The sequence below is a fragment of the Gouania willdenowi genome, chromosome 16, assembly GCF_900634775.1.
Source record: "Gouania willdenowi chromosome 16, fGouWil2.1, whole genome shotgun sequence".
Lineage (NCBI taxonomy): Eukaryota > Metazoa > Chordata > Actinopteri > Blenniiformes > Gobiesocidae > Gouania > Gouania willdenowi.
In genome coordinates this window covers 18,061,904-18,085,975 of record NC_041059.1, presented here as the reverse complement: position 1 = coordinate 18,085,975, position 24,072 = coordinate 18,061,904, and the positions used below count along the sequence as shown (strand labels likewise).

At 39.1% G+C, this 24,072-nt stretch overlaps 2 protein-coding genes across 4 annotated transcripts; both read right to left on the bottom strand.

Annotated features, from left to right (window-relative positions):
* Positions 1-490: 490 nt before the first annotated feature.
* On the bottom strand, positions 491-15,249 carry LOC114477676 (zinc finger protein 91). Of its 3 annotated transcripts, none has more exons than XM_028470150.1 (3): positions 15,135-15,249; positions 4,590-4,835; positions 491-2,990 (listed from the first exon to the last, which is right to left on the bottom strand). In XM_028470150.1, the coding sequence occupies exon 3, from the start codon at positions 2,891-2,893 to the stop codon at positions 1,016-1,018; it is 1,878 nt and encodes a 625-aa protein (XP_028325951.1). In that variant the 5' UTR covers positions 2,894-2,990; positions 4,590-4,835; positions 15,135-15,249; the 3' UTR covers positions 491-1,015. The 3 variants fall into 3 exon arrangements, with proteins under 3 accessions (XP_028325951.1, XP_028325952.1, XP_028325953.1); XM_028470151.1 differs by having other exon boundaries at positions 4,590-4,875; positions 15,135-15,247; XM_028470152.1 differs by lacking the exon at positions 4,590-4,835 and having other exon boundaries at positions 15,135-15,234.
* Positions 15,250-17,342: 2,093 nt separating this feature from the next.
* Positions 17,343-19,678, bottom strand: fpr1 (formyl peptide receptor 1). The gene is made up of 2 exons (XM_028470187.1): positions 19,555-19,678; positions 17,343-18,611 (listed from the first exon to the last, which is right to left on the bottom strand). Exon 2 carries the CDS (start codon positions 18,598-18,600, stop codon positions 17,440-17,442), a length of 1,161 nt encoding a protein of 386 aa, XP_028325988.1. The 5' UTR covers positions 18,601-18,611; positions 19,555-19,678; the 3' UTR covers positions 17,343-17,439.
* Between the last annotated feature and the right edge of the window lie 4,394 nt (positions 19,679-24,072).

Below are 24,072 nucleotides of genomic sequence, written 5' to 3'. Positions count from 1 at the left end.
AACCGCTAAGGATTGTGGGAAATTTCACTGTCAACTACTACGCGCCAGTGTGCTCGACTTTGAAAGCTCTGATGAGTAGGGACATTACACGCGGAGTCCGCTCCGCTTGAGTATGTTTGGCCCTTTTAGGGCCAAATCAGAGAAATCCTGTAAGAAATATAACTATTGCAAGAGACAGCACTGAAGCCATACCCCTGCAGTGATGGGTGCTTCATTACTTTTTTCTTGTGACCCTGGCAGTTGCAGTTGGCAAACCAAGCATTCCTTTTTTTCTGGTCAACTCATAGGTAGGCACATGGCATGAGTGTCCAGAAAGATTTTGTTGCAGATTTAATTGATGTCACTTTTAGTCATAAAATGTAATGTTCTACTACTGCAACCAAATAACTTTTTGTTGCATATCTCTTCTCAGGAAAACCATGTAAGCTGTACATGCTTAAACCCATATGAGGAAGACAAAAGTCAAAGAAAAATTGCTTGCCACGCTGGCTATTCTTAAGACAGTTTTAATGATACAAATACAAAATAAACATAAAATGTTTGTCTTACAAAACACAAACTTATGCAGATTATTTTAAGTACTCACAAAAAAGTTAACAATAAAAATATGCAGCAATATGAACAGCAGGGGTAAAACCTATACACACATAAGGTGGCAACATACTAAACCTTGATCTTTTTTGTGTGGTCTTAGTACTTGAACATGTATTATACCAATACCAAGCAGTCATTCTTCAAGCATTCTTTTTTGAGTACAAGTTTGTTTTAAAGGTCACTTGTTATTGTGTCAACCAACACAATGTATATAAATGGTTTATTTGAAGACATGTTCAATTGACCTAGTTAATAAAAAATATTAAAAAAAACAAAACAAACATTTGTGTTCTAACGTGTGTACTAATGGCAAATTACTGTTAAAGGGTGACAATTTCAATCATTTTGTAACCAGTAAAATTGAGCTAAATTGATTATCATAATGGCATACTGTATATTTGATAAAATCTTGAGCCATTGTTTACCCAGAACCATGAGTAGCCTGGTGCTGAAGAAATGTCTCAGAGCACGAGAATGTCTTGGTGCACTCAATGCATTCATAAAGACCCACAGCATTGTCTTTATTACTTTTAGAACAGTCCATTGATCCAACTTCTTTTTCTTCAGTGGTGTCTTTTTTGATCACAGGGTCTTCCTTTGTTTCTTCTGGGACTTGATTCAAACCGGTGCTTTGGTGATTTTCAAGATTGAGTTTAGGAGATGAAGCACTAGTAGTATCAGAAACACCCTGCAGATTCTTTTTAGGTTCTTTTTTGTGGTAACGCAAATGTCTTTGATACACGCACAACAATCCAAATTTCTTACCACAATCTTGACATTTGTAGTTAATTCGGCCAACCTTCCCTGATCGGTTCTCATTTGGACTTTGATCTGATGACATTATCTGTTCCCTATTAGAGGAGCTTTTGGCACTCTTCAAATGACCTGTCATTCTCTCTCTTTTAATTGCTCGTGCGAGAGGTTCATTTTGTGATGTGGGTTTATGTTCCAAAGCAGCTGGGTGGTACATAACAACATGTCTTCGCAAATCACAACGCTGAGGAAAGAGTCTACCACAAAACTGACATGAGTGCATTGTGCCCTTGTGATATCTCATGTGCCTTGATAAACTACTAGAGTGGTGGAAGACGCGATTGCACTGTTTACAAGGATACAACTTTCCATTTTGTATATTTCCTCTTCTGTGTCTACGTTTAGTTGTCATTTTGTGCTTCAAGATTCTTTGGGATTCCTGATTTAATTGATCAATTTCTTCCTGAGTTTGATGAGTCAAATGGTGTTCTTTAAGAGTAGCTAGGTTTTGAAAGTTATTACCACACAAACCACATCTGTAAGATTTAGAAGCAAGTTCATTTTCAACTCTACAACTTTTATCTTCAAGGGGCTTACTTTTCCCATTTTGATCATGTGCAGATTTTCCACTAGTTTGGGAGACTGCGAGTGGTGCTTCTGGGTTGTTAGTATTCACTTCGACATCCAATGTACTTGTTAAACAGAGCTTGGGCTTTTTTCCTTTACAATTGTATATCGAATGAGTTTGGAGATCTGACATCCAGAAAAAAATTAGCTTGCACCTCTTGCATGGATAAGTTTTTTCAATCCTTTTCAATGATTTCCCTAAATCACTGTTAAGGGGTGGATGATTTTCTATTTGATGGGCAGTCAAGGAAGCTACTTTTAAGAACCGCTTACCGCAATCACCACAGGAGTGAAAGCTTTCATTAATGTGGCTTTGAATGTGTTTCTTGTGGTCCTGTCTTTCGTCAAAGACCTTGCAGCACAAAGTACACTTGTAACCTCGCTCTGTGTTGCGATATTGCTGGTGGTGCTGCAAACTCTGCAGGTTGCTAAATGATTTGTTACATATTTCACAACTGTAACTGCACTGGCGAGCCTTTCTAAGATTTGTTTCTAAAAATCTTGGCTGAACCAAGTCTTTGCAGGGAGAAGATGGTGGCCTTGTAGCTGGAGACAAAAGTTTGATAGGGGATGGAAGATGTGATGGCAGTATTCCGGGAGACGGTGGTTTGAAAGAAGAGGGTACCTGTTCCAAACCATTTACAACTGCCAATGTTCCATTTTCTTGTAGTACATACTCCCGAGGGACATCGAATCCATTGGATGAGCCATCGAAAGAAAATGACTCTAAAGGTCCATGAATTGTCATGTGAACCAACAAGCTGCAGTATCGACTGAATCCATCACCACATTCAGTACAGATGAAAAGACTTGGTTCTCCACTTGAATTTGTTGAGGCAACATTGTTCATGAGCTTCTGCTTTTCCATAATGAGACTATTCTGTCCGTTCGCCAAAGGCATCACTATCAAAGTGTTCATCAGGATATTTGAAAAAGCTGGAATTCCATGTGGTGGCCAGTGTCTTTCCTTAACCCTCTGTACACGCCATCTGTTCAGTCAACATTCCTCGCAGCACCTGGAGGGGAAAAAAATAAAGGCCGTAATTAAGAATGCTATAATCAATTTAACAAAATTCTTATACATGGGGTAAATTGAGGCAAAAGTGGTACCAGCCTGGCCATGCACACAAGCATTGCTTCCACAAGTTCAAACACACTCTTTACAAGCAACTTGTTATGTATTTAAGGGAAATTGATTGAAGAAAATGAAAATCATCAAAGCATATTTAAGGGTGACGGGTGCAATCCCTAATCTCAAATTTTTCACACTTTTCTTCTTTCTTTTGGCAGTGAGTAAGTGTGCATTTAGCAAACCACATTCATAATGATGTTGTCCAACAATTGTCAGAAAAAATGTCTCTCTTGCAAGATGGTTGTTAGAAAACAACAGTTTTCAGCACAGAAATCTTGACCAAATCAGGTGGTGCATAAAGACATATACTCCACACAGTTAATACTGCAGTAAATTTTTGGCTTCATTTGGTCAAAAATCTACAATAGCCTTTGAGCATATTGTAATTCAACGTGTTCTGAGAGGACGCTGGAACTCTGCTCTCTCTCTCGGCTCTGGATTTGAGCTTTAGAAATCCAGGAGCGTGACGCTACTTTTCAGCCAATCAGACAGAGTGGTCTATGAGGTATTTTGGGGCATTACTATTGGCTGTCTGACTAAAGCCATGTCCTATCTTCTAGTAAAGCACAATCGTGGAACTTCCAGCAGGAAAAGTCACCATCGCGGTGTTAGGCACAATGGCTACACAGCAAAGCCAGTGGAAAAAGAAAAGCCGACGTGGTGAAGCAACAGTTTAAAGTCCCAAATATATTTGAGTAGAACAAACTCCACGGAGGTCCGCGCAGTCTCAAAGTGGATGTAAATGACCACGCGCTGTCTGCCCCACATGCTGGTTTTAGAGGGAGAATGATAACAGACAGAATACATTGCGTGTAAACCTAAGAGAAGAATGTACAAGGTGGAGAGAACATCCACAATTACTTTGCAGTCTGGATGCAGAGTGGTGTGGGTCGTCTCTTCCGACTGTGAGCTTTGGGGAGATGGGTTGGGTCACTCACAGCAGCACTTGCTGCCGTGAAGACAATAAGTAGAGAGTGGTACGTGCTTTCATTTCAGTCTATAACACATCAGAAAACTCTCTAATAACACAAGATAAAGTCCCTACATTTGTCACTAGTGTCTACTGAGAAAAAAGTTGCAAAGAGCTCCACAGTTGTGCACTTTCACCGAATGCTGGCAAATTCAAAACAGAGAGAGGAGGGGGAGCATGGTTGATTCCATATAAGACTCACGATTCTACATACTACAGCTTTAAAGGGTCAGGCTATATTTTCATGCCAGTTTTTACTTAAAGGCAGTCCATGTATACCAATTTATGTAATTATTGTACTTGGTACAATCTGGTACCAAGTAGGAGCTCTCTTGAGGTACCCGACAGGTATTCCTGGGTCCTGGTTGGGTGGGCTGAGCGACCAACACAAATGTGGTAACAACCACTAGTGCGTCAAATAAAATACCATCATATACCAGTAAGCCATTATCATTTTGAGAAACACCATTCTATTCCCGCCCCGTTCGTTCAAGCCAAGTCCCCCGGACTAACCTGGTGTGAAAGTAGCCCAAAATTAGGCATTTAGTGGCCGGATGCATTGGGCCCTTGGTCCCATGGGTTCGCTCTGATGTGCTGTGGGGGTTGAGTCGGCTCCTGTGTGGCCCAGGGTGTGTAGGATGGCGGTCTCTGGTGAATTGGTTCAGGATTCCTTGGGTCCCCTCGGTGGCTGCCCACCAGGCCAATTTTGTGGGTCTGGAGTGGCACGATGACGTCCAAAAGGATCTCTTACACGCACATCTGTTGTGGACGCACAAGCATTTCTTGGGCTTCAGGATAGCTGAAATTGTGACACACTTTAGAAATGTTTGCTTCCAACCAATAGCTATGTCACACTTGTTAGCACACATTCTCTCCCTCTCTTTATTCATACTACTGTCTTTGCATAGGCACGTTTTCCCCCTAACATTCTTGCTACATGTCACTACACTGGGGTTACAGATTTCTATCCTGTACACAATAGTAGCATCCCATTATTTCAACAGCTAGGGCTGTGTACCAAAATTTGGTTCTTTTATCAAATAATCAAGATGCTGCCTGTGATTTGCTGTAATGTTACACATGGTTTAGGCATGACGGAAAATAGCAAGATTGATTGCCATTAGTACACAAAGAGATTTTTGCAGAAAAGACATCATTGCTAAGCCACACACCCTTACTAAGGCCGACAACACAACCATTTAATGAATCATCCCAATGTGCATGGGATCAGTTTAGAAAGTAGAGAAAAGAAAGTTATCTGCTCAAGGAGTGAGTTGCATACATCATCCTCTCAGCATTTAAAAGCAGTCTCCATACTCACTTGGCTCATCTTCAAATTTTAAATGGACTTGATTTATATAGCGCTTTATTACAACTACCTCGTTGTCCCAAAGCACTTCCAAATATCGGCTCATTCACCCATTCACATACACTTGCACACTAATGGGACAGAGCTGCCATGCAAGGTGCTCGTCGACTACTTAAGGTTCAGTGTCTTGCCCTAGGACACTTTGACACAGACAGCTAAAGCACTGGGATCGAACCCCCAAGAATATGAGGGACACTCTGCCAATGCTATAAAACCTGGAAACAGGTATCTGTGTGTGCAAGCTTCATCCACACCCTCAGAGCATACATTTTCTACAGCTGGGGACATCATCAGCCAGCATTGTTACCCTTGTGTTTCCTCTTTTACTCCGGTGTAACACTGCCCTCTCTTTTTACATATTTTGCCCTGGTACAAAGTCACTTACTCCTCCTCAAGGAAAGCTGGTGACAGTCACAGTTATGAAATATAATAAATGTATTATTTTTTTTTTTCAAAAATAAAACAGAAAAGCCTGCACTACACATAGGGTCTGTACTACAAAGCTGGATTTCCTGTTATCGCACTAACTTCTTGGATTTGTTCCGTATGTGCTGTGCTACGACGCTGGTTAACTTCTTATTGGGATAAATAACCTTGATCACTTAAGCTGCACGGCAGTGCTAGGATAAGATCTGAGTGAGTATAAAAGCAAATGACTGCTGACAATTGAGTGTTTGTAAAGAGGTTTTTTTCAATCGTTAGTTAGAGGGTGATTTGCTCCTTTCTTACTGCAGGGCGAGCCCAAACACCTCGCTCCAATTTGATGATGCATTCCCCCTTTTTTTTTTTTTTTTAAATAAATTGATTTATTTTATTGCTTAATTGTGACCATCACCAGCCCTCCCTAAGGAAGGGTAAGAAATCTTTTATTAGAGGGAGGATATAAAAAGGGAGAGCAGTGTTACACCTAAGTGGAGAGGGAGGGGGAGGGAAAAGGGAGCAGGGAGGAGAGACTCAAGGTAGGAAATAGAAAGGGTGGGGAGAATAGATTGTTTTACAGTGAGGGTGAGATATGAAGTTGTATAATATATTGTGCTTATTATGTTGTGTAATCAATCCAGTATAGTGACAGGTGTGAAGCTTAGCTATAATGGTGGTGGCTGTTAAGAGTGGGAATGAGTGAGTGGTAGTACCTAAAGCAGGTATTTGGAATAAACGTGTCTAAACTTAAGCCCAGTATGAGTTTTATCCCACATCCCAAGGCGTGCCAGTGCATCGTATACCAGTATATGTGCAAAAAACCGCTACCGCAAACCCAGGAACTGCCCCGGGCCCGCAGATGCAGCCAGGCCAGCAGAAATAGTGGGGGCCAGGGAGCCCCAGGCCACCCCTCCACGGCCGAGCAACCCCCCAGACGCCCCCAAGATCCCAGGCTGAGAGGCAGCCACCGCCCCCCACACACACATCCGAGGAAGCCCCAAGCAGCCGAGCACCCAGCGCATCCCGCCACCGACCCCAACCCCCAACCCCAAGGCCCCCCGCCATAGTCGCTGAGGGCACCAAGGGGATGCTGCAAGTTGCCCCGCTGGCTCCCAGGCACACCGACCAGGCACCGCAGAGCGCGCCAGATCGCCTTTCCTTGATGCCGCCCGAGCGATGAGCCCTAGAAACCCCCAGGGAGGGATTAGTAGAGCAGCCAGAGGTGGGAGTGCCGCCCGCGTGCCACTACCCCAAGGAGGGGACCCTCGCCACCAGCCGGCCCAGAGCGGCCTGCCCCGCCAAAGCAGGAGAGAGGCCAGCCCCCACACACACCCACCCAGCACGACCCAGGGGAGGCCCCAGCGCGGGCGAGGCCCCACTTTGATGATGCATTCCCGCTTTGATGACGAATTTGACATGGCACTGAGCTGGAGAAGCCGCCTCTCCAGGAAACTCTCTGGCGTGATTGACATGTAAACAGACACGCCCACAAAGGTGAGCATTTCAACATCCTTTGCGTGGCGCTGTGTTTTCTACAGTCTATGTATGTACTGGTGAACACCCAGCCCCCACGCTCTGTCTCATGTTTATAAAGCAGCATGAGCTCGGCTACGGAGTGGGTGGGAGGTGGGCGGGCGGTGCTCTGGCCCTACTTCACCGTGCGGGGAGGAGGAAGTCAGTGTCTCGTCTATAGACTCACTCATGAATATGCATAAGGAGGCCGCAAATCAGCCTGTTTGTGTAGAGTTGCTCAGAAAGTGACTTTTCAGAGGCTAAAACTCTGAAAAACAGGCGATACTATGTTTTTGGGGTTCTTAGAACAAATGGAGATGGGTGAAAAATAGCATAATATGGGTGCATTCACACCGAACGCAACTGTAGCAACTGCAGTCACTTCAATTGCCTTCAATGCAAATGAGTCTCTTGAACATAGTGGCGCTTTTTGATCACTCCATCACTTCACTCCAGTGACGTGATGACCAGGTAACTGTGTGTGTGTGTGTGTGTGTGTGTGTATCTGCGCAGTCGGTGACAGAGAGAGAAAGAGAGGGCTGATCACTTCTTCTCTGGCCGTACGTTTACAGGACTTATCATAGACAGCGTCGCTTTTGCAGTTTAAATGGTCAACTTACGGGGCTACTAAAGAATGAGTTCACCTAGAATGCTCCTGCTGCAGCAGTCTCACTGTAGCAGGATGGAGGGGCTGCTGCCCCAGCTCTACAGACAGTGACAGCTGGGGAAGTTGTCGCTTTAAATCAATTTAAAAAGTTCAAATTTTTCAACTTTGACGACACGGTCGCGCAGGACCGAGTCTCCGGAATCTTGCAAGTCGGGTTGTTTGAGATTGCTTCATTTACATTGAGTTTTAATGTAATCTAGTCGCTTCAGTCGCGTTCGGTGTGAACGCACTTTTAGAAGATCCTGGTTGGTCCACCTTATGATGCAGACAGTATGACTGCGGCCTGTCCCTGTCATCGGCTTCCATATAATTCTCAGACCCAGATGCCAATTTCTCATATCTCCATCCGTGTGGGGGAAATTGAGGCAGACTATGTGAATAAAAACAAGTCTGTGCTGTGATAGAGTAAAAGTGACTGATCAGAGTGCTGCTGTTGTTAATTATCCAATTATAATCTCACACTTTTATGCATCAACAGTGTTGACAGCTTCCTGCCAGCATTCTCCTTCCTTGCTGCATCAAAAGTGTTGCTTTAGGAATGGATTATGAATTTTCATTATTTTAAGAATAATTGTCTGTTCCTTAATGGTACTTAACATGCACAGTTTCTCCGTGTTTGTGATTGGTCAGATACTGCTATCGCTACCTGTTTTATGCAAATGCGTACTGATCATTGGAAAAAACCTGGGTTAACGTGTTGATAACCAGATTTAGGGTACAGATGCTCTGTGACGGTGAATGTTTGGTTAAAGGTGCAGTCTGCAACTCTTATAAAAGTGACTTTTTGTCATATTTGCTAAAGCTGTCACGATGCAAGGACAGCTTTACATGAAACTAGTAGGTTGTGTAAAAAAAAAAACAGGCTCAGTGAATCCCTCCTGCTGCTCCTGCAGCCTTTGGCAGATTGTCAGAATGCGACTGCGACCAAGCAAAAAGAATCAATCAGAGCCAGGAATGTGTTTTATGGACTATATGACAGCTGTTGCTCACAGTCCCTGCCCCTTTCCCGGGGCTGTAGCTGCGTCTTTTTTACAGTGTATGGTCTGGAGGAGTAGAACATGGAATTAGCGACGTTTCTGCTTGAAAGGTAATTACTGCTGCTTGATTTGCATTATGTTTGATTTGTAATTGTTACACTAGAACTCTGTGGTGCATGTGTTGTTTGTGCGTGCACAGCAGCCTTTGTGTGGGCTGCTGTAAGTAACACTGTTTTGCTGCTGCTGTTGCTGAGGTATGTGCACATTGAAAGAGAGAAGCGCTGCAGTAATATGCTTTTAACAGTGTATGTTATATTATGTTGCTGTTGGGCTAACGTTAGCTTGTTAGTTCCTCTGAGGGAGGGACTTTGGAAAGTTTGGAGGCAGGGCAAGAGAGCAGCAGGGAGGGAGGGGGAGAGATGGATCTGAGAGTCGCGGACTGCACCTTTAAGTGAAGCACCGCAAATGGAGAGATATCCCAGATATACTTATCCAGCTTTGTAGTAGACCTGTAGTGTTAACCTATGACGATGTATGCAGACATTATAAAAAAAAAGTGACAGACTAACGCTTCATGGTGTCACCCATGAATTTATTTAAACAACTGATTGTAGACAAGGTGCATGCAGTAAAGCACCACTCAGCACAAGCGTATTCACAACGCATGGGTACAAACCCACAAAACATCCACAATAACACACACAGGTCAGTACACACTGCCTCATATACAATAAAAACTGCACATTCGTCAATTGAACTAACAACAACACAAGTGAGCACTCAAGCACCAGCACACACTGTGTCCAATCACAACTAGGGGTGTCCCGATTCGATATCGGATATAGGTCCGATATTAGCCTGAAAACGAATATCGAATTCAAATTCCCGGATTTTTCAATTTTCTTTTCTTTTCCCCACTTCATTTGTAATTTATTTTATTCAATTGTAAAATGCTGTAGATATTATATTGAAGGTTAAACATTATGTAACCAATTGGTTAATAATAAATGGGTCAGTTTTTCTCATACCTCCTAGGGATGTAACAATTAATCGTAAGGCAGTTAAAAATCGATTCATAGGTATCACGGTTCACATCAATACTCTGAAAATTGAATCGCAGTACTTTTTTAAACAGCAGAGGGGGCTATATATTTATCCTTCTCTTGTCCAGAAGTGTAGGCGGCTGGCGGGATCTGCAACTACTTTCTTTCTGGCCGCCTTCTACTCTTAAACATGTTCATAAATGATTCCTTACCCCTTTAGCACCAAAAGTCACATTTTTCTAATAGCTCTGTCTGCTAGCGCATAGCCTCTCTTCTTCACTGCAAGAATATCTGCATGCCAACCGACCACTGGGCTACCAGCGCCCTCTGCTGGTCCAAACAAATATCTGACGTAAATACACTGCAATGACACAAAATACATTTTCAGTTACACTTTTAAAAAGAAAAAGAACTATTATGCAGTTATGCACTGTTTACTATAGAACCAGAATTTAAATTAATAGGCTTCTTCTTCATTCGTATTATTCCTTTGTTTATTTCATTCAAGATTTTTTTTTAGTTAAATTGCATTGTTTTGAAGTTTATCAAGGGATTCTTTTGACAATGAAAAATAAACGGAAAATAGTACAGTATTTTCTAATTTCCCCCCCCCCAAAAGAACAAAGGAATATTTTTCAGTCATCATTTCTCTATTTTCCCATTTTGTAAAATAAATCGTGAGAGAATCGTATCGTGAACCCAGTATCGTGGATCGAATCATATCGGGAGTTGAGTGAATCGTTACATCCCTAATACCTCCTGTTGCTGATCTCACTTGATCAAGTCATTTCTAACATTCCACACTAAAAAATAAGTAAATATTATTTTTGTATTAAAGAAAAGAGAGAGAGAGAAAAAAAAAAAAAAAAAAAAAAAATATGTATGATCCATGCTGACATCGAACCAATATCGGTATCGGCCGATACGCAAGGCTACAATATCGGTATCATATCAGAAATGAAGAAGTTGTATCGAGACGTCCCTAATCACAACACAACTGTGATGGCTCGGGCCTGTACTACAAAGCTGGATGGATAAGTATATCGGAGATATCTCTTTGTTGGTGGGTTTCACTTAACCAAACATTCTATCAGTGAGATCATGTCCTACGAAGTAAGTTATCAACATGCTCAGGTGATTTAAGGATGGCGAGGTGCGTGTTCATCTGAAATGGGCGTAGATTGCAGCTTCACACCAACCACAATCACGGAGAAACTGTGAAGAGCAACTTAACGTCACAAATGAGGAATACTTCTTTAGAGATATGAAGAATTAAAATCCATAATTCTGACAAAAAACAACACTGTTGGGGCAGAAAAAGCAGGAAGAAAAGAATGGAGTCAGGAAGCTGCTGACACTGTTAATGCGTAAAAGCGTGAGATTATACAATATGAATCTATGGGATGATAAATGGACAGCGCACATTTCTAATCAGGTAGTCCTCAATTTATCACACACACACTAGGACGAGAGGGCATTGCTTCGCAGCATCAGCCTCAGAATGTATGAAAGCATGAATGGGTGCATACGGAGAGTGCCCGACACAGGGTTCATCAGCTGACTGTAGATCAGTCCATCAGATGTAAACCTATATCTTTCTTAAAGGATGTCATCAGTAAATGGATGCATTGCATTTATCTATTTATCATCTTTCTTTTCTAAATGCAGCTGCCAGATCTGCACCAACCAGGATCTAAGAATGGGCAGGTCACTTTCCAAGAGAACGGATTGGTCAGGGGGGCTGAACTTTTGTACACGCTCAGATCCTAGCCAGGAACAAAACCTACTCCTGACCAGGTTAGCTGTTAGCAAGTTACCACGGTGATTTAGCCCGGTAAGAAGTTGACCAGCATCGTAGTACAGGACACGCTAAATAAATTCTGGAAGTTAGCGTGATAAGAGGAAATCCAGCTTTGTAGTACAGGCCCAAAGTAATATATGCACACAAACAAACACTTGCTATACGCCGTTTACAGAGAGATTGGCCGAGTGAGAAGGAGAGAGAGAGAGAGAGAGAGGCAAAAGGTTCAGGGTTGTGTGTCTTTTAAACACTTGATACAGATTTATTGGGCCTCTGATTTTTGGTGATCACAGAAAACAAATGGATAATAACAGAATTTACGTTCTGAGATGGAAAAAAATCAATCAGACCTATTTTCTTTATTTAAAATCGGGCTCCAACATGACACGGAAATGCCTTGCATGCATGTTTTGGGGTAACATTGCGCATTTACATGCTATTTTTCACTAAAAAATTTAGGACTGAATGTCTAGAAAGTGTGACTCACCAATAGGTGCAATTCCACATTTAATACCTGTCAAAATCTCACACTGTGTATTGGCTCATCGAGTGATTGTTTTATCCTCTGACTGAAAATGAATGCAGAGCTTCATCTGACGTGTGTTATTATTAATATGTTATGATGAACAAGCAGTTCAGATTATTATGACTGCCAGGAGTGTGACGATATCTCGATACGACTATATATCGCGATATTTTTCCGCATGATCGATTATCGATATGCTAAGTATCAATTTCTTTCTTTTTTTTTTTCAAAACCTTTTCTGCTTTTTCACTAAAATGTGCAGGTATGTCTTCACAGAAATTTTGTCACTGTTTGTTGAAGGAACCAATATATTGTTTACTGGAATATTGCACTATAATGGTGTCACCGGTAAGAAAGACCCTATTTTTTGTTTACAGAAAGCACTATTGGAGATATTTATGCATTTACATTGGTATGTTGACAATTTTTTACAGAAATGTTGCACTAAAATAGTGTCACTGTTCATAGGTCACTTTTTCAATTTATTGTCTTTCAGAGATACAAAATAATTGTATTTTTTCACTTATAATTTTTTTTATCTTGTTATGTCATAAATTATCGTAGATTGATTTCTGACCAATATATCGATAATCGCAGTATCGTCATATCGTGAGATAATCGTTAGCGTGAGTTTTGTATCGTGTATCATATCGGGAGGTACCAAGAGGTTCCCACCCCTAATGACTGCATTAATATCTGAAATGGCACTGGTACAAAACCAGGATGAGCTGATTATGTATTAGCTGAATTTGTGGTTATTTTAACTAGTGAAATAATCGTTGAAGCATCTAGAATCACACAGCTGTTTCGTGCAAAATGTGAGGATGATATCTGGTAATTAAAGGTTTTAAAATAATGTTTTGGGAATATATCATGCATTTTAATGGTATTTTTTTCTGTTGAACGGGTGGCTGAGGGTCTAGCATTGTAGCTAATGTCACTCTTGTGTGTTCTTAATTATCAGTGTGTTTACAGTACTTATCTTGACAACTTGACTATGTTACTAATTATAGTTCCTAAATGTAGATGCAGTGGTGTTCTGCTTCTTTGTCTTCAATCATATTTTGGATATTATAAGAATTTGTATTCAGGTACAGTATATGTAATGTGTTTATCAATGTTCTTATTTGATGCTTTTTAAAATGTGACTACTGGCCACAAAAATGCTATTGGCTCCGAATCCCAATATTTAGATCAGCAAAGTTTTTGCTGATCCTGATTTTTTCCATATCCTATTTTACTGAGCATGTAGATATTTAAACTGATTTTTTTTTTCTTTTTAAATAGTTAAAATCTTCTTTAGATCACATGATGATCTAAAGCAAATATTAGCAACTTTAATCCTAATGAGGGCTACAAAAAAAAGAAAGAAAAAAAGGATTGTCCAAACTGAGAGCTGAATAACTTACGATAGTAAGAGTATACTTAAACACAATGTTTTTGTATCATGACCCCATTTTGATACCACAAATATCTGGCGATTTAATTGTGTTTGTTATAATGTGTTTCAAATACAGAGTAGCCAGGTGTAAAAAGTGACAAAATGCGCCAGCTCAGATATTTTGAAGCTGCTTTATCTTCATATGTTTTACTAAATTTATATTTGAGAAAGTATAAAATACTTTTTTTTGGATCGTGTGTCGTGTTTCATTTGAAAAACAATTATGTTTACATAAGAAAGAAAAAAATCCAGTAATTTCTATTTTTGTTAATCAATTACTAGACAATTCATGTAAAAAACGTCGGACTAACACTTTACCTTTGACAGTTTGTGCGTCAGTCAATAAAAGGGAGCAAGGGAGTGGTCTCATTGTGTTTGATATTTAATAGGTATAATCATTATTTTATGTAATAATTGTAAAATGCTCATTTCTCCCCACTCTGCGCTCCTCTAAGGCTAATTTCTATTGCTGAGTCCAAACACAAACCACTTGTTTAATGAAAATATGGCTAAATGTGTGATACTCTCTCAAAAAAAAAAAATACACAGGTAAAAGTATATTCCTCCTCATATGGCTATTTCCTTTTCAGGAAGTTAATTTCCTTAAGTGAACATTTTCATGATTTAGGGGTTTGAAAGTACTCTTCACTAGCTGCTACAAGTTAGTGCATCACATTATAAATATGCCTGAGTTTTCTAAAAGGCTGCTGCTGTTATTTTGTTGTGTAATGTACTCTCTACCTATGTTTCCTAAATTACACTATGAGAGACTTTCAACATCAGTTCAAATTTAATTATCATTAGTACTGTGTGTACACCATCTTAGTATTTATCTTATTTCATGATCAACTAAATTTGAAAAGGAAATCTCTGTGCGATGACAAGTCATTAATTGTACATTTGCTTTGACACTAATGTTATATTTAGGCAAATTACGCATACACAGTGATCAAGGACTATCTGGGTAGTTCTTAGTATAGGTTTCCATTATAGAAAAGATTGGGAAGAAGAACAAACACGTAAGAAAAAACGACATTTCAAATACGACATTTGACACCATTATTTCGTTATGGTTGATATTAAACTATCTGAAAGGCTAAAAAAAAAAAACACACAAATCAACCAACAGATATCTGTAGCCTGCACGATTAATGACGCGACACGGTGTGTGGCTATTGTGTCATCCAGCTAACGTTAGCCACTTCAGGCTAACAGACCACAGCAACACCCGTCAAAAAGCTGTCCAGTGTACATTTTGGCCTGAATTTCAATCGGTTAACTGGAAGTTTGAACTGAACTTACCACATTATCCTGTATGGCACACAAGGTGAGACTTTAATGAGGAAGATGTTCTCACAGGCGGGTGACTGTAGCAGGCCCCGGAGCCTAACCCCTCCCTGTTTGAATTAGCATTTAGCAAACAGCTTTACCGCCACCTACTGCACTGGAGTATAATAATAATAATAATAATAATAATAATAATAATAATAATAATAATCCAAGCTGAAAAAAATCTCAAACCCCTTATTTTAAAAAAAAAATCTTTCAGTCTCATGTACGGAATGCTTTCATACATTTTATTTCCTCCGTTTTCCCGTGATAACGACTTAATTTTCTCTAAATAACGAGGCATTGTTTTCCCGTGATAACGAATTAATGTAATTAGTTTTCTCGAGATAACGGAATAATTTATACATTTGTGTAGTGCAGGAAATATTCAGTGTAACAATGTCAGAGGAGCAGGAGCATATCGATCAACGCATCAGGTATTTTTTTAATCAAGGCCTGACACTGAAATAGCATTATGCCTAGCTAATTACAGATTTTTATTATTATTAATGTGCGTACTGTAAAAAGAAGGTTAGCAAGGCCTCAGCTTTATCGGCACTGCGGTGGGGCCGGTGATGTGTTCAAGGACAGCTCGTAAAATACTTTTGAATGACGTAAATAGCAGACCATCATGTTTTTGTGTTTTTTTTTTTGTTTTTTTTTTCTTCCATTCAAATGTTGCTGTTATAAAGACAGTTTTTTGTGTGTGTCTTGTTTCTTCATTTAAATATGTTAACAAAATTCATACAGACGTATGAGAAGCAAAATTACAATGTATATTTAGACATAAACAATGCAATCAAGTATTTAACTCAATAAATACAAAATGATAACATGTTTTTTATAGATTTTTTTTTTTTAATTCACAGTTAGATTAGGTTGATGGTTATGGTTAGACATTTGTCTGTGAAATGAAAACATATAATCACAGAAAGGCCCCAGGTCCAACCCCTGCACCCTACTGTGTGTGATCTGAGTTTAATCAACAATGCAAAACCTTAAATAAGGAGGAAATGACAGTGTTGGAACGTTTTTGGTGTAACTATTATATAACACCCTAAAAACTATGTGTAATCTTTGGTATTGTAGAAAAACCAATATGACCAGACACAGCACAGGATTTCGAAGCAAAGGCTCACCCGTGTGGTTCAAACTGTTGCTAAAATGGTCAAATAAGTGCTCGGAGGTGTCAGAAAAATCTTGCCTATATAACATCTGTTAAGCGTGCACACACACGCACACACAGTTATTTTTGAAGCCAAAGAAATTGTCAATATATATATGTAATAGTATATACAGTATTTTTTTTTTCTCAGTGTAGGCCTATGTGTTATTGGGTGTTGACCTTTACTGCAGGTTGTCACAATAATCCTATAAGTTAAAATCCCCTGTTTTAGAAAAAATACCGTTTATGACCATTTATATGAAAAGTATAACATCACTGCTTGACTTGCTTTTAGAATTAAGAATGTAAACATTGTAACGCTGACTTGATTTGTGAGTGTTAGCAATGAATGGACGTTGGGGACCTCTGCTGACTAAGTTGGGGAACTTCTACTGCCCTAAATGTACATGTTTTCCCTGAGGATGTTTAAACAATGATTGGACTTCATGAAGGTAATGGTATGCAAAATAATTTATTTGCAAATTAATCTAACGTAGAAACGAAAGAAAACGTATTTGTGAAGGGAGATACGTAAGTTTAACACTACAGCCTACACATATACATTGTACAAAATGCTTAATCCCATTTTGATTAGCACAATAAACGATGAATTAAATTAAAATTCAGTTAAGTTAACACTAATGAAAAAGCATACATTAATAAACTAAACAGAGTATGGATATTATGTTTCATTTGTTAAAAAAATGTAAAAAAAAAAAAAAAAAAAAAAACTCACAAATTGAAATTCAGCTGTATAACCAACATGTTGTATGTATCCAATAATATGTATGCAAGTTAGTTCATGAATAAGTAAGAATTAAGAAAAGCTCAAAACAATTAACATAAATACTGATTCTGCTATAAAATTATAACTTAAAAAATCTGAATATTGATTTGCACGATCTATTGTTTATAAGTAACACAACACTTTACAAGGCACATGGGAGATGTCATAGATCATACAGCAAATCCTAAGTCAAGTCCATCAAGTCTGTAATTGAAAGATGTTGCCAAAAGAAACTTAACAAAAAGTATTTATTTATTTTTATACAAAACATAGCAACGTCATTTATGTACAGCTTTGGTTATATGTTCATACATGCATTGAGAGCCTTACACCTCAGCATCGGAAACGGATTTGTCTTTGCTGCGACTGGTGATCATGGAGTTTGTGTAGGTGAAGGAGCGTGAAACCTCTTCCTGGAAGGCATTCTCCAACACGTTCAGGATGGACTTGCGGACTTTGTCTTTGAAATCTTGACCCATGAAAACATAAAGCAGTGGATTCAGACAGCTGTTGAGAAAGGCCAGGCTTGTGGCTATTGGGACACCAATAGTAATGACATGGTCTAGGGTTACGCTGGTGTAATTGGCCATGTGATTTACCAACTCAATCAGTCCCATGATGTGAAAGGGAGCCCAGCACAGAAAAAAGGTAACAATAATAGCTGCGATGATCTTGAATGGGCGACTTGACTGGCTGGCCAGGGTGCGATTTCTTCTCAGACGATGGATTATTACTGCATAACAAGACACAATAACAGTGAAAGGAATGACAAATCCTAGAAGAAAGCGGGTGATTGTCATTGCTTGATGGCGAAACTGTCTCAGCTGGTTCACTGCCGGTGTCTCATAATCATCGGAGAGTGCAAAGTTATTGAAGCAGTTAATGATGTCTTCATTGTGGTATGATGGCCCAGTGTCTCTGAAGATGAAGTATGGAGAGCTCAGAATCAAAGCCAGCACCCAAACCAACAGACTAACACAGGAGGCTTTACGCACGTTACGGTGATTCTGAGCCCATACAGGCCACACCACAGACACACATCTATCAATGCTGATTACCACCAGGATGTAGACACTGGCAAACATATTCAGAAAGCTTATGGTAGTGTTCAATTTGCACATGAACTTTCCAAATGGCCAGTGAAAATCCATTGCTGTGTATGTGACACTCAGGGGCAGAAAAGCTGTGAAGAGAAAGTCGGCCACAGCCAGGTTCAGGAACCAAACAGTGTTAACGGTTTTCTTCATCTTAAAACCGGTCACCCAGATAACCACTCCATTCCCTAGCACACCGAGGACAAAGGCCAAGCAGTAGACAATGAGAGACATGATGTTAAGTGACTGCCTCAGTTCTGCATGTTCATCCTTGTAGGGATTCTCATCTCTGTAGTCGTATTCCTCATCTTCGTCGTAAAAAGAACCATTTCTTGAAAGTTCATCCGTTGTGTTGAAGTAATAGAAAGGTGTAGCAGTCATTAAATCCATCATGGTCTTCAAAACTGCAATAAAAACAAGAAAAAATTAAAACAAAAATGAAGGAAACAAAGATCTAACAAAATTTTTACAAAGGACAAAAATAGAAAACTGAGAAATCATAATTTCATCTTTTGGGTAATTTTTTATTCAAGTTGAGAAAAGGATAACAGGAAGGAATTATTTTTAATAAACACATGACTTAGTGATTTATGGTTTGGTCTTGGCATTACTTAATGAGGATAATAGATTTAAATATTAACATTGATGATTCATAAATTACTGACAATGAATATAGTTAATGAAAAAGTTTAAACGTTTTATCTTCAGAAGATTCATGTTATTCTTGCATAAATGTACCACTGTATTTTGACGATGGTGACTATTCATTTGGCATAACTTTACATCCGGGATAAGATGTCATTGGGTTGCCACAGAGACAGAAACACAAAAACACACTGGTTTTACTCCTCAGTTATTAATAAAGGACAAAATCAAAAATAAAACCTTGAAATTTGCCCCAAACAGTTGCACAGTCCAAGTATTCTCTCTATCTCTTTAAAATACTTGTTTTTATGTAATTCCTTAGTGCTTACAGACATCTTCCTTTACAACATGCACAGCACATGCAAACCACACATAAATCTGGCTCCAAGTGAGCAATCCAGATCGAAATAAAACTTCAAAGAAGAACAAAATCTGAAGAGAGAAAGTTTTTGATCTCCCCACAATGAAACCAGTCTGTCACCTAAAGGGAGCGATAACACACAGGGTGGGCGAGCAGACTTCATTAAGAGTTGGAGTCGTCTGTTTTACTTCAAGCAACAAAAAGAAAAAAAAGAAAAAACCTTTGTGAGGATATGCCAACTTCTCAGAAACATAGTACATTAAGACAAAAATTACAAGTCATTTGCATGCTTTGAGTTTTCCTGCTGTGTCTCAATGACAGAGAAACAAATGAAGCATTACCTTTCTCTGCAACGTGGAAGACTTGTCTGCATCCAAATGATGAATCCCTGAAAGGTGCAGAGAGCCTGAGTCTGCACTCCTTAAATCAGTGACGTCACCAGTAGGCAAGGAGGGGGCGGGACACACACACACACACACACACACACACACACACAGAAGAAGAATAAGAGTGACAAATGACTTTTCCACAAAAAGTCCCTTCTAACCATGCCAAAGCGATGATTGGTGCAGTGCAATCAAACATGAAGAGTTCAGTTCATCTAGTTTTCTTCAACAAATCAAAAAGCAAAAAAAACCCAATGTTGGTTAAAAAAAATGTTCCCGCCATGACACGTCTCTCTCAAATACTACATGACAACTTCTTGGGAAACTCCATGAGTGAAAACAACTCCAACCAAACAACTTAATACATAAATTATGGGTTGCTGAGATGACTCTGGAAGAAAAAGTTGCCCTCTGACGTCTCTCAGGCTCATCAATGCTCCTGCTGGAATATGTGCTTTTTTTCAATGTGGGTTGAGCTCATGTTTGAGGTTAAGTCTAATTACTCCATGTGGACTGAGTGACATCCTTGCATGCAGGTACTTTACCTCTACATGCTGCTAAAGTTCAGTCAGAATTACGGTCACCGATATATGCACTTCAAGTGTGTGAAGATTAAAATGTGCAAATGAATACATTTGAACATATTTCTTCAAAAAACACATTTGCAGATTAATTGCAGTGTTATCATTCTTGCATTACGGATGAGGCACTTCTTGGGAAAATGCCAGAGCTAAAGGTTTTACGTAGCCAAACCGCTGCTGACACAGTCGTGATTATGTGGTTAGAGAAATCTACGAGTCTGCTCAAACTTGGAAATTGGAAGATAGTGTATGTTTTGAATTTGCAAATGGTCATAAATACTCGATACCTCTGGTGTTCAACGTAAATCCCAGCTGGTGAAAATGATATGTAATGCCCAAGGAACCAACAAATACTGTACCTGTGAACCTGGTTGCAGGACTAAAGCAAAGAAGTAGTATGCATATACCCCGAAGCTAACCAAAGGTTTAGATGTGGGCAATTTAATCTTTCAAAGCTTTGCCTGGTACATTCCTGTGTTCTTCTGAGTATCAGTTAGCCTCATCAAACTGTCAAGTATTCTAAGTAATTATAATTGGTAAGTTTGATCGGTTGATTTAAAAAAACAAACTGTAATCCATCGATTCAATTTGTAAAGATATTGGCAATATTAGCTTGCACTGCCATTGTGTACACTTACCATTTAGAAAGCGCAAACATCCGCCAAGCACACAATCTCCTCTTTGCCAGATATTGGCAGGTATCTGGATCAGTGATCCTGATCATGGTTTCATGATCATTCACACTTTAAAGGCTTGAAAGACATTTTTATCATCATTAAAACTCATATCGTAGGTTCAAATGGGCATCTCCATTTTGTATAAAACGTACAGTGAAATGTACAATCCGGATCCAATCCAGATGAAACTTGGTGGGGTAATTCATGAACTAACCCAATATAACTGAGTCAAATCTAAAAAAGATTGGCATTTTACAAAAAAAAATGTTAAATATTATTGAAATTTCTATGGTGATATAGGGATTATTCGATTTTTGAAACTGATCCAGAATCAGTGTATTAATCCAGATCGTCTCAACCATTTAATGGAATCGTCTATGGCGTGAGGTCTAGCTTTGGTTAAAATCAGTCTGTTGGTTGGTACCTTGTGATTTTCTTTATTTTGCATTTTGTTGGTTTTGATTTTGATTTATTAAATGGAATTTGAGTTTTGACCTTCTCTTGCTTCTTTTTTTCCCAGCAATTGTATCCTCCTCAACACCTCATCCTTCACTTTCTCTGACTCCATAGGTTCCCTGCCCACAAATTGAACCCAGGCTTTCTCTCTGTTAGACTGTCCCACTTTATGATGTTAACGACCATACCAATGTGTTCCCACTTTTAGGTTTGATTTTTAATACTGCAGAAGAGACACAGGTAGGTGGCGGCCCAGGGGCCACATGGCCCCATCGGTATAATTTTGTACGGCCCCCAAAATAAAATTATTATTAATGAAGTTGGATGTTATATTAAGCCCAACATATCACACGAAACTCCAGAAACACAGAAAACAACAGCAAAATGCACAAAATGTCAACTAAAATACACAAAATGATAACAAAGACACACCAAACAAGCAATTTTACACAAAATGACAACAAAAACAACATATACAAAAAACTTCAAAGACACAAAATGACAGCAAAATTGCAGAAAATGCAAAAAGTAAAAGGAAAATACACAGAAAGACAACAATAACACAAAAAAATATGACAAAAACACGCACAATGACTCGAACACACAGAAAGGCCACAAAAATCTGCCATATTGACAAGAAAATAAACAAAATGAATTAAAAAACACAGGAAATGTCTAAAAACTCAAAGAACACCAAGAAAACTTAGATAGAAGGACTACAAAGACAAAACCCTTTGTTATTTCCTGTAATAATGCTCAGATTGCTCATTGTTCTAAATGCTAACATGAATATTGGCCCTCAAAACAGACAATCACATTTTTGTGGGCCCCACTCTGATAGAAATTTCCCATCTCTGCTTTAGAAAGTCCCTTTATAATCAAACTGCGTGTCAACTATAATCAACTGCTTTTTGGATTACGGGATTCATGGAGGCAGTGAATGCAATTATGGTATTTTGTGATGTGCAAGTGACAACATCTTGGAACTGTCTTTTCAGATAAAGCAAACTACAAAATGTTAAAACATCTGTCAATTATGTTGCAAAAAGTTGATCTAAACCATTTTCCTAATAGCTTTTTCATTCTGTTAAACTCAGCCTGCTGTTAGTTTCCTGCTGACATTGAGTTTTTAAAAAAAAAAAAAATCCTGAGTAGGTTGCATGTTCATCAAAATTCCTACAACCAAACCTCATGAAGTCATGCATGGAGTTGTTCTGTCTTTCATGTTTACATAAAAAAAAATTTACTGAAAAAAAGTTTTTTCATTAAAAAAAACACAACTTTTCTTTGCAATTGCATGTTCTCAAGTCAGAAAACTTCTGACAGATTTTTTTTTTTAACTACTACCACACAAGTTTACAATTGGAAGAGAACAGACATAAAATTGATATTAAAAACATTAATCACTGAGGCTGTGTAATGCCCGGAAATACAGAAAGCCTGTTATAGGTCCCTCGGTCTTCAGCCCTACCTTTTTGTGGGGGATAACATTGTTCCAGTTCGATTTCATGCTCAAAATTCCTCCCACATAGTTTTTCTTTCCGTGTGATTTTGCTCCCTCCACCCACACTGCTGTACTGCTGTATGCAAAGATTGTGCAATGTCAGGTAAAAAATGCAACCAAAAAAAAAACCAAAAAACAAACAAAAATGAAATGTTTTAGATTTTAAGTATTTGGACCATCAAAAAACCTTTTTGTTATTTTTAAACCATGCAACTTTCAAGGCATCCTGATGATGGGGTGGTCACACAGTACAGCACTAAATTGCCTAAACTTGTCTGATCAGATCTGAAAAGTGTGAATACCTAAAACCTGCCCAACCCCAAAACTGTGTCCCCTGTGTATTATACACACACAACCCACAGGAACTGGGTCCCGCCAAGCATCCAGATGTGAGGGGGAGGAAAAGAGAAAAAATGGGGTAAGAGGAGATGGAGAAAGGGAGAGAAACACTGTATGTCTCTGTATGGGTCTATTTCTCATGCCTTTAGTCTCTGCATGTGCTCAAAGTAACGCCCATGTTTGTGTTCGTGGGTGGACAAGTCTTTTTTTCTTGACCCCACCTTAAAAAAAATCCATTATCACTAAAGCTTAATTAATGTTCATTTTGAGTTTGGATCGCTTTTTCATTTCCTAAAAACTCAGAGACTTAGTTCAGCCTCATTTGTAACACTGAACTAAACGTTCATTTTTGCTTATGTCTAGACAACAAGTCTACTTTGTTTTATCTGATCATGATTTTTTTTAGGACAAGTGATACCCCAGTTTCATCCATCTGCTCAAATGTGTGCTTTTGGATGTTTTGCTGTACCGTTCTGTGACTAAATGGAGCATTTTGCTAAAGTCTGTGGGGGATATTAATAGAAATCTCAAGGCTATAGTTTGAGGGAAGCCTACAGAGCCTCAAGCCAGGCTGAGTTCTTGATTTACCAACCAAACGTGCAATTATGTGTGTGCCACACAAATACCAATTTGGGTGTGTAAAACAACCAGTGGAGGTTTAAAGGAAACTCAGTTTTAGCAGACTGCGTTACGGGCTACACGCAGTTTTTTGGTTTTCTATTTGACGCAGCAGCTTGTTGTGGACTTCAATGCACAAATACGAAGTATGTTTATCAGTGGTTTTATTGCAATGCGTGGGCATTATACTTTTGTGTGAGAAAGTAAAGTTTTGACACCAGTGTTGCTCTGATACGTCTAGTTTTTATCCCCGTTGAGTAGAAAACTGTCAAATTTGCACAATTTCTTTTTACGTAGT

Excerpts from the sequence above, each read along its gene's own strand:
- LOC114477676 (XM_028470150.1), bottom strand. The coding sequence starts at position 2,893 with ATGAACACTTTGATAGTGATGCCTTTGGCGAACGGACAGAATAGTCTC.
- fpr1 (XM_028470187.1), bottom strand. The coding sequence starts at position 18,600 with ATGATGGATTTAATGACTGCTACACCTTTCTATTACTTCAACACAACG.